This window comes from Tauraco erythrolophus, chromosome 3 (assembly GCF_009769465.1).
Source record: "Tauraco erythrolophus isolate bTauEry1 chromosome 3, bTauEry1.pri, whole genome shotgun sequence".
NCBI classification, from domain to species: domain Eukaryota; kingdom Metazoa; phylum Chordata; class Aves; order Musophagiformes; family Musophagidae; genus Tauraco; species Tauraco erythrolophus.
Genome location: NC_141467.1, coordinates 73,362,709 through 73,373,408, shown reverse-complemented (window position 1 = coordinate 73,373,408; position 10,700 = coordinate 73,362,709). Strand labels below are relative to the sequence as shown.

The 10,700-nt window shown below is 40.6% G+C and overlaps 1 protein-coding gene across 1 annotated transcript; it reads left to right on the top strand.

Annotated features, from left to right (window-relative positions):
- The first annotated feature begins 5,178 nt into the window (after window positions 1–5,178).
- LOC104371294 (myelin P2 protein) lies at window positions 5,179–8,636 on the top strand. Its single transcript, XM_009989890.2, has 4 exons — window positions 5,179–5,251; window positions 6,756–6,928; window positions 7,190–7,291; window positions 8,586–8,636. The coding sequence occupies exons 1-4, from the start codon at window positions 5,179–5,181 to the stop codon at window positions 8,634–8,636; spliced, it is 399 nt and encodes a 132-aa protein (XP_009988192.2).
- Window positions 8,637–10,700: the final 2,064 nt, after the last annotated feature.

Genomic DNA, 10,700 nt, shown 5'->3' with positions numbered 1-10,700 from the left:
ATCAGTTTTGGGAGCACAACCCTCTCTAGGTGCAAAGCTCTTTGGACACAATGTTTTCAACTCTTCTTATTTATGACCTACCTTCTTCTACTGCCCTAAGCCTGGCCTTCTATTTCAAAACTTTGCATCTACAGAAGCCCTGTTTCCTACATGTGAGAGGACTCAAACTGGGGATGAAAAAAAAAAAAAAGAGAAGTCTAGGGAAAACCTGGACAAGAAGAGTCTGAAAATTGTGCGTAGTAATTACAAAATGGGGAAATGAATGTATCTCAAGTCTTGCAATTAAGATCTGTGAACAAAATTCCACATATTCCAGACATTCCTGAGGTCAGCTGTTGGAGGCAAGGGTACTGAGTCCCTCTTTCAGCAGCAGAGACCTCATACACTTGAACTTTTCTCTTCATGACTCAGACTGTTCCCAAGTTTCTGCACTATTAATACAGCTGGAGAGGAGAAAGAAAAAAAGGACTTCTACCCTCTGGATAAGCTAAGGAGTCATTTAAGGGCAGTTCCAAAAGACTATCAGTAAATTCTGCAGAAAATATTAAAAAAGCCATGAACAAACAGCTCCCCTGTTTTCACCTTGGCTTCGTTGATTGCGAAATCTCATGAGCTTAAAGAACAGCAGTTGCATAGTGGAAGGAAGTGCGCTTCGGAGTACCTGTATATAGAATACTAAATCTACTTAGCACTTAACAAGAACCAAAATTGTTTACAAAAGCCAGGATAAAACTACAGTTTAGTGGCAGAAAACCTACATGGGAGAGACGATCATAAGAAGCAGCAACATTGACTTAAATAAGCTGCATATGGACACTAAAGGTCAGACCATAGTTAAATGTGTCCCATTGTCCACGGATATGGAAATAGTGTATTTCAAAGGTTAAATTTCCAGTATTCAAATATTCATATAACAGCCTCTATTTTCCAGATATCTCATATTCTTAATAAAGCCTGCAGTTACAATTGTAACATTCATAACCCGATTTTTCAGAGGCAGGAAATCTCTTCTGAAAGTACCACCATTTATTTTATTTTAGTACCTGGTGAATGAATTCAGACTTTGTGAATGAATCAAGCCACTTAAAACTTCAACTTTTGGAAATTTCAATAAAATGACATTCTGTCTATAAACTTTCACAGGGCCAGCACCATAATGAAGTGTCAGTGAAGCTTTTCTTAGAATAAGAACATGTCTGAAATTTATTCTCTGAAGAAGGCCAAAATTTATTCTCTAAAAAAGGCGGCAGCCTTCTTGAATAAATGGAAATAATTCCTCTCTGGCAAGCAGAGGTGTGTGCTCTCAGACAGAGGTGGAGGTTTTCTAAGGGGTAAAGGCGACCACTGTGTTGTCCTTGCCTGCAAAGCAGCACAGAACCCCCTCTCTTTTCTGTAGTGCTGAACTATTCTCCAAAATCAGAAGACATCCCATAGCATTTCTCTGAAACCAAATTCCTACAAATCCTGTGGCACCCTTGAATGCTGAGAGGAGATCTTCTCTCATTAGCATGTTCACTCACTACTCCCTCACAGGTTTCCTGGATGACAAGAGGGAAGGGGACTCACACCCACAGATATTTAGCAGCTCAGGAGAAAGATGAAGCAAGGCTTATTCTGAGCTTTGACCTTTCTGTTATTTTTTCTGTGTTTCTTTTAACTCTTTGTTTCCACTGGAAGGAACTCTGAGTACTTTTGCCTCCTGGCTAGTCCAGCCCAGCGCGTGTCCAGCTCTGCAGTCCGCCCTGAGCTGCCACCTGTTCCCTCTTCCCCAGCAGTCTTGATCTGGTCTCATGGGATGCCCCAGCTAAGGAGACAAAAGGCTGTTTGCACCCTCCAATGTAGCTATTGGGAAGAAGCAGACTGCTGGCCTCGTGTTCAGAGTCGATCCCTTGGCTCCATAGAGTTAGTGTTAAAACATCCTTGGTGTCCTCACAGCGGCCTCTGTTCTCTGCTTTCGTTTCTGTTTTCTTCATTACTCTCCTAGGAATTTAATTTAGACTTTTTTTGGCACTGAATTTGCCCAGATCATATTTCCTTTAAAGAAATTGACATACTTTCCATATTTCTATAAATAGTCTTTTTACATTTTTAGCTCGCTATTTTTAATCATATTTACCTTTATCTCTAGTGCTGCTTCACAATGTCAAGTGTATTGGTCTCAAATACTGTTTTACTCAAACCATAAGCAAAAAAAACCCAAGTCCTCTCTTGTCACATATACTCACAATCCTTGACACTTTTTTTCCCTTTAAACTTGAAGAAAAGATTAGTTTTAACAGATATTATTTCTACTGAGATATAATTCCCTGCTCTTCTTCTTTCTAGACCTTTAAATGAAAGTGTTGATTTTTCTTAGTGACAAAGAGATAGATGGTAGCAATGTCAACATTGTTTGAGACTGCTTAAGACTAGGGTTTTGTCTGTATAAATAATTCTCTGTCACTTTTGTTCTTAAGGTTACTGGTACTGCAGTATAGCTGTTCTATTCTGACTAATTTGCTCTTCTTGAATTTATTTGGGCCTGATTTTACAACATCCCAATCATCTTTTATTTCCCAAAGGCATCAGCCTTGTCTTGTCAAAGTGCCTTTATGTGGATAAGACAATTAAATGAAAGAACAAAGAATGCCTGAGGAGCAACGGTAGAACATTTTCTTATTATTCCTTGAGAAATAATGGATAGTTTCATTTAGGAGGAGCTTTCTTATTTCCAGAGATTAGATAAAACAGCCAACTATTCTCTACACAAGATGTGATATAATGCATCTCTGCTTTAGAAGAGCTTTGTGTGGACAACACCTTCAAAGACTGACATTTATTTACATATTACAGATACAGCATCTGCTTGCTGCTGTGAGGGAGAAAGTTCTTCTTTACTTTGTTTTTGGTTTCAATCACTCTAGACTTTCCCTCCCTATTCTGCATTGTAATTAGACCTGAGCAGTAACGTAAAGTTCTGCTCAATTTACCCTCGTTGATGTTATGACTGACGGGATAAAACCATTTTGCATATACAACCAGTATTTGTGACTTAAGACCTTATTATTTTCACACAACCACAGTATAATCCAAAGACTACAATATTTTCACTGCTCAGGCTGTATTGTTTTCCTGTTTAAGTGTGTTCCTATTCGTGCATATGACAGCTTTCAAGACAAGACCCAAACCTTACCCTCCTTGGCCCGGCATCAGCTCCATCTCACTCCTTCTACCCTAAACACAAAAAATTTGGTCCCACAACCTATAATCCCAGTTTTCCTCCATCCTTACAAGGTAGATCTGAAAATCCCTATAAGTACTCATAATCCAGAAAGAGTAATCATGCAAAAAAGACAAACAGGCAACTATTGTTCACACAAGTAAGAGAGAAGCCATCTAATCCTTTCATGTAGCAAGTAGTGGTTTTCTCCAGGAAGATGATTTAGGAAGCAGAAGGACAGAATTACAGTTGATGTGGTCTTACATTAAATAGTTTCAGATAGTCTGAGGTGTCTTGAATAACAATGCTTTGAACTCCTGCCTGTCAAATATACATATGGTTTATGGATTTGTTCTCTGTGTCTGGTCTTACTAACCACAAGACAATAGTTCTAAATGTACCTTTTTTTAAAGTTTTTGCATGTTCAAACTCAAACTTTTCAAACTTTCATACTCAGCTTTGCAGAAGAGGCTCTGGGGGTCCTGGTGGACACCAAGGTGAATATGAGCCAGCAATGTGCCCTTGAGGCAAAGAAGGTGAGTGATGTCCTGGGCTGCATTAGGTGTATTGCAGATTGAGGGAGATAATCCTCCCCCTCTACTCAGCACCAGAAAGGCCACTCCTGGAATGCTAGGCCCAGTTCTAGACTTCCCAGTACAAGGGAGGTTGTGGAGTCTTTTCATGGGAGCAGGAAACTTGAAGAAATCTGACAATAGTAGGACACATTTGAGTGCAATGCCTTATATAACTGTACTGGCTTAAGTCTGCCCTTAACTCTATGACAGACCAACTGTCCAGGTGCAGAAAGGCAAAAAAAGAGCAGCATATGCCCTCCTTCCAACCCAGTAAAACTGCTCACCTCTCACCAAGTGACTTTGAACTGAGAATAAGCCCTTTAACGACTCAGCCTCTCTTCATGCCATCCACCTGCCAAGCACAAGAGTTGATCTCCACTGGTGCACTGGTCTTCTGAACATGGCCTGCTGTGGAACAAGGGAGGCAGCAAAACTGCTGCTTCTGTTGGTGATGATGTCTGGGCATCCACAAGGAAAAACCCACAGCTAAAAAGGCAAAAAAACCCCAGTCGATTATGTACAGCAACTTCTTGACAGCTCCTCCCCAAAGTCCACATGGCTTTGATTTACCTGACTAGCACACAGGTGACGATAGTGATAATGCTCTCTACACCTTCCTGAGGAGGGGAAACTGAGAGGGAAGTGCTGATCTCTTCTTCCTGGTATCCAGTGATAAGTCATGTGGGAACGGTTTAAGCTGTACCAGGGAAGGTTTACCCTAGACATTAGGAAGCATTTCTTTACTGAGACAGTGGTCAAACACAGGAACAGGCTAGAGAAGTGGTTGATGCCCATGCCTGTCAGTGTTTAAGAGGTATTTGGACAATGCCCTTAATAACATGCTTTAACATTTGGTCAGCCCTGAAGTGGTCAGGCAGCGGGACTAGATGATCATGGCAGGTCCTTTCCAGCTAAAATTATTCTATTCTATTCTATTCTATTCTATTCTATTCTATTCTATTCTATTCTATTCTATTCTATTCGGTGATAGCAGGAGAGTGTCACTGAGGACAGTCAGAGCTGAGTTTTGTATGGATGCAGTGCTCTTGTGCTTGGTGGCTCTGTGTTGCTGAGACCCTACCGCAGCGTTACCCTGCAGATGCAGTGGTAACCTCATGTTCCCATCCCCATGCATCCCTGGTGTCCTGATCTATTCAGTGGAGGAAGCCGAGGCAAGCGTCACCCAGAGCCTTGGTAGCGACACAGCTGCCTCTAACAAGGTACACATTGTCTTGCCCTGGCACTGCCTCTCCTATTGGCCCGTCCTGACCGCTGAGGGACCAGGCATCTTTAAAAGGAGGCCAGTGAGATCTGAGTCGGGCACACAATCTCTCTGACTCCCACCAAGAGCTGCTGTGGCCACTGCCTCTCTTTGCAGGACCGCTGCCTCGCAAAGGCTATACGATGTGTAACCGATTTGTGGGAACTTGGAAACTTGTCTCCAGTGAAAATTTTGATGACTATATGAAAGAATTGGGTGAGAAACGGTCTTTCTTTTTCTTTTCTTTTTTTAATGAGTTTTCTTTAGGAATACCTCTTCTTCACCTTATGCTTTGCTCATGGACAGTGCCTTCTTCCTGGCCACAAACGCATTTTAATTACTTTTCTAGCATAATTTAATTTCTTTCCTTTAGCATCTAAAATGGAAAACAGAAAGGTAGGTGCTGAATTACTACAATAAATTTACTTCTGTCTTACTGAACTAACCTGATCTAATTTGCTTTCCTGTAATGAGAAGAATCTATGGAGATGCAGCATTTTTTTATGTTTCTCTTGATTGCACCATTAAACTCATGATAATTTACAATATATAATGGAGCTGATGTCTCATGACACTTTGGTTTCAGAGGTCTAAATCCTATGAATGAATCTATCTGTTACTGAAGAATGCCAGGAATGTAATAAATTAGGCATTGTTGTTCATTTTAATGCTGGCTTCATTCCTATATAACAAGTGCACAGACAGTCAGCTACAGCATTGCTTCGGCTCTATAAATGATTCATTGAGACACTGATTCCCTTTATTTGAAATGTTACACTGAATAACAACAGAATTGCAGTTAATTAATTAACCAGAGTAAATGTGGATGAAAGTCGAGCTAAAGATTTGAACAGAATTCTTAGTATAAAATATTTACTGCAAATAGTGCTATACTTTACAGATAATTTTACACCCTTTTATATAGATCTTTTCATCTGAGAGTAGCAGAGCATTAACAAAGGCAATAACTACAGCTATCCCCTTTCTGCATTTATAAACCAGCGATACATCATCAGTGGCCTTCATTCTAACTTGCTCCGGACCTCACAACTTGTAGACAATGAACTGGACTGAGAAGCACTAGGCAATATAAAAGGCTTTGATATGGGATTTTCCCCGAAGCTCTCTGCAGCTCTTTGCTCGTATATGTCAATGTTTTTAGATTTCATACTTGTATTTTTCACTGAGGTTTACATGTACGGATCCTTAAGGAATGTTAGTAGCAACCTAGGAACTGCCCAATTTCCAGTGTTTTAATGAACAAGCACCAGCATATCGGCAGTTCATCATCCAGTTTTCTCCATGCAGCTGGTTAAAAAAAGTGCAGATTCTCAGATTTGTCAAGATTTTTTTTTTAAAGGATTTTTGCAAGCTTTTATGAGAAATAGACCTTTCCTCTGAATCTGAATTTTTCTACACAATCTATCTCTACTCAAATTCATGCATATTTGTAAACATCTATCTTTCTTCATAGCTAAATGTACACAAGTGTATATTCATGCATATCTTCATTTCTTGCTGAAGGTGCACTCTATCCTCTGGGGCTGCCTTGGCCTCTGAATGCAGTACTTCTACATTTGAAGAGTTAGTGTCTCATCTGAATCAGTCATTAGAGTATTCAAGAAGAAACTGTTCCTTATTCTTCCACTGAAGATTTATGAAGGGATACTGGGTTTCTTGCTTGCTAGAATGTAATGATAGTTTTGTTTCTGATTTCTAGGAGTGGGCTTAGCTACCAGGAAACTAGGTGGCCTGGCAAAGCCTGATGTGATCATTAGTATGAAAGGGGACGTAGTAACTATCAGAACTGAAAGCACCTTCAAAAATACAACGATCTCTTTCAAACTGGGCCAGCAGTTTGATGAAACAACAGCAGATGACCGGAAAGTCAAGGTAAGGGGGGCGATGATCTCTGAGCGGTCTTGACATATTAGAGGAGCACCAGGAGCAGTTTTTTTCTACTCCTTTAGAGCACTACGAGTTTTCCAAACTATTCAAAGAAAGCATTGAAAGAAGAAATAGTATAGTGCTGAAATGAATGTTACTAAGCGTGTCATTAGCCCAGAATGCTGATCTTGCTGAATGTAAAGTGATTGCTACTCTAATCTGCAAAGCTCAGACTGTGGTTTGAAACTCTTCCCTTGGCCTTTACAGAGTGTCGTAACCTTGGAGAAAGGAGCGTTGGTGCAAGTGCAGAAGTGGAATGGCAAAGAGACTACTATAAAGAGAAGACTGGTTGATGGGAAAATGGTGGTGGTAAGCTCACACTCCTTGTATGCTGATAAAGGTCAGAAGGAAGCAGCCTTCAGTTTGGTTCTACCTAAATAAACTGTCAATTTTGCCCTTTCTGGCTGATGAGATAAATTAAGAGGGAGAAAAAGAACCAAGCTTAGAAAACAAGCTGCAAGAAAATAAATATTGTTCCATACAGCAAATTGTCTTTAAAGTTACTATATTAGCAGAGCTGCCATAAATTGACAGCATACTTACTGCTTTCAAGATTATTAATCTTTAAAGAAATGAGGTTTTCAAATAGCAGAGACCTGTGAAATGCAAATAAAAGTTTGCAAATTGGGTACTGCTGTTCCTGGACTGGCTCTTTCCTTTTTGCTGTCTTTGGAATAGAGCCTGTCCACCTTAGAAAACTTATTTTACACCTTTTCACACATCTATTTCCACTACAGCAAATCAATTCACAGACTGTTTTTTTTTTCCACGTGGACATGTCAAGCATACTGAGCAGGTGCTTGAGGTTTATTGAGTGTACGCCAACACCTCTGTGCCCACACCTGCCTGCATGGTGACCTGCAATGGGGACTGACAGGTTCAGACGGCTCCTTTGAAACACCCGCTGCCGTCTGGGAACTGCATCTTTCCCGAGGGCAGGGGAACAGTGTCTTTCCCTCATCCCCTTCTCAACCTGCCTTTCCCTAGCAGCCACGTGAAAGCAGTGGGTTGGCCAAGCCAGGGAGAAAACGCGCTTTAGGGACCCTAATGTTAAAGTCCACTGCTAAAATTAAGATTTCACTTTTCACCTCTGTCACGCACGTCCTGTGGCTGTGAGTCACCAGGAGCTGCTGAAGGCCACTGGGGCAAGAGGATCAGGAGAAATATTAAGTGACTCAGAAATGCAGTTTTTTAGGCCAGAAGTGTGACCTCTGAGCTACCCAGGCTACTTCTGCTTCCACAAAAAAAAACCCTCTGTAAAATTTAAAGTGTTTGTGAGCCATGGTATAATAAACTAGGTGGGGCTGATATTTCTGTCAAGCCAGCAATAATACCAAGGAAGGTAAATTTGTTTCTGGATGCTGAGACTAATTTTACAATCTATTTGTCATTATACGCCTCTTAATTGCATTCAAAGATGTTAAAACAGAAACCACTCCATTTGCAATATAAAAATAGCTTTGCTGCTTGCTCTAAAAAATTATGTAAATATGTAAAGATGTAAAACCTGGCATCTGGATTTTCATTGACTTCAGAGGTTACTGCAGCAGACACACCTGCTGTCAGCAACAGGTTTATATTAATCTTTTCCTTTGTGCCTTAGGAATGTGCCATGAAAGGCGTTGTCTGCACTAGAGTCTATGAAAGAGCATGAAGAAATTCCCTCTCTGCACCAGACTGGCACTGGCTCTTAAAACTCGGCTTAGTTCAGTGACCAAAGCCTCATGCACTGTGCTGCTTTATTTTATTTCCTTTTACTGGAAAAATGACTACACTATAATTTGATATTTCAGAGCCATAGTCTAACTAATCCAAAGTATTGTGGTGATTCAATAAAAGCTTCTCAACAGATAAAATAGAGTGTTTGTCTCCACATGAATGATTTAAGTTTTTTTCCTTGGATGGCGTAATCTTTTCTGTTGTTCCTGTCTATATAAGTGGTCAGACTATTTTTGAATAAAATGGTGAAACACAACTGATCCGCTTCTGACAGCGGGTTAACACTGCTTCCTTTATCCTTCATCTCATGGATTCAATACTCCTTTCCTGTACAAGATTTTATGGCTGAATAGTTCCTATAGAGAAAATCATCTTTACCGCCAGAATTTTGACTTTCAGTCGGATTTATTGTTTCAGCCTTATGGTTTTACCACATCATTGTTTCATTCTCATCCAAAAATATTTGTACTTCCTTCAGTACCACTTTTTATATCCTGATGTTTATTTGGAAGAGAACAGGAGGGAAAAAATATCAGCATATATTCAATGTTTCTATGTCAAAAGAGATCTTGGCCTGTGAAACAAAGTGTGGAGTAGTTGTGAATGAACTTCAGAAGTCTTAAGGCTAGAGGGTGTCATTTTGGAAAATGCTCAGCAATCCAGTCTGCTTCTAGCCCAGAATTAGAACATGTGCGTGATGTTAAGCACACGAAGGAGATTTTCGCTGGATAGAGTTTGCTACCAAGCCCAGCTGAGTAGCTAAGATATTCATTCCTCCCATTGCAGTTACTCTGCTTTTAACTAAAGAAAAAACAGATAAATCTAACCTAGACTTCTGGAAATCTATTTAACCAAAAAGCACTGTAGCAGCTTAACTTTTTTTGCCTCCATTAGCTAGTGTTCAGTAACCCCACAGCATTCATGCTAACCACGTGGAGTACTTCATCCTTTTCCGTGGCTTCCATGCCATCATGCAGGGCTCTTCCTACCTTCTCTGTGGGGTTAAAACAACTGTGAGAGGCATGTGTGTTTATTTTGGCTTGTTGAGAGCTGCAGTGCTGATGTGAACCTTTGCCTACCACCTTTACAGTCCAGAACACGAATTCTCAAGGCTAAGAGAGATCCTGGAAGTCAGAATCTAAATTGGTGTGGCTAGGCAGATAGTTAAGAGATGGATATCATATGTGAATGCAAAATGTAAACATCACCTTTCTTCTCTACTCAGCACTGTAAAAGCCAGAGACTGGGTCCAGCTTTGGATACACTTTCACGTAGATGCAGACTAACTGGAGACAGCTGCCAGAAGGCAAAGAGAGTGAATCTTAGAAAATATGAGCTATGAGAGAAGGCTGTGAGATTTATGGACAGCAGTTTTAAGGAAGTGTCTATCCTGGTTTCTAACCTAGATGGAAGGACAAATTCGCCATCTTTAGCCTTACCATTAAAACTCACCTCTGTGACTATCAGAGTTTCTGTGACTCCAAGTCCTCAGTGACTGTAACGAGGAATGGAGGCAGCATGATACCTCTTGTATCATCTTTTGCAAACAGATTATAATCACGTACTTTAAGTGACAATCATCCACTGGGCTTCTGTAAGAACCGTCATACAGCATGAGCTGTTGTTGTAGCTGAGCTTCCGGTTTACTCTGCTAGACTCTTAACAGAGAGCTGAAATCAAATTTCTTACAGCTCAGAATCTGCTGTGGCTTTAAACTGTCTTATGAATCTGGATTTTTGCTCTGCAGCTTCTTCATTCCCTCCCCTTACAGTGCAACCTGGTCCCAGCAAGGCTGTCAGAGCTGCCTGCTCTGGCTGCTTCTGGGTAGGTGGAAGCTGTCTGGAGTCTTTCAAGCACAGCTTGTGTCCCACCTCTGAGCCGCAGGCAAAGGAGTGGTTACTGCTGCAAACAAGCTCTGTATTTCCTTTGCTTTTCCTGCTGCAACCTGTAAATGCTTCTCTGAGGTTAAACGGAAAATTTTCCTCTCCAATAAAATATT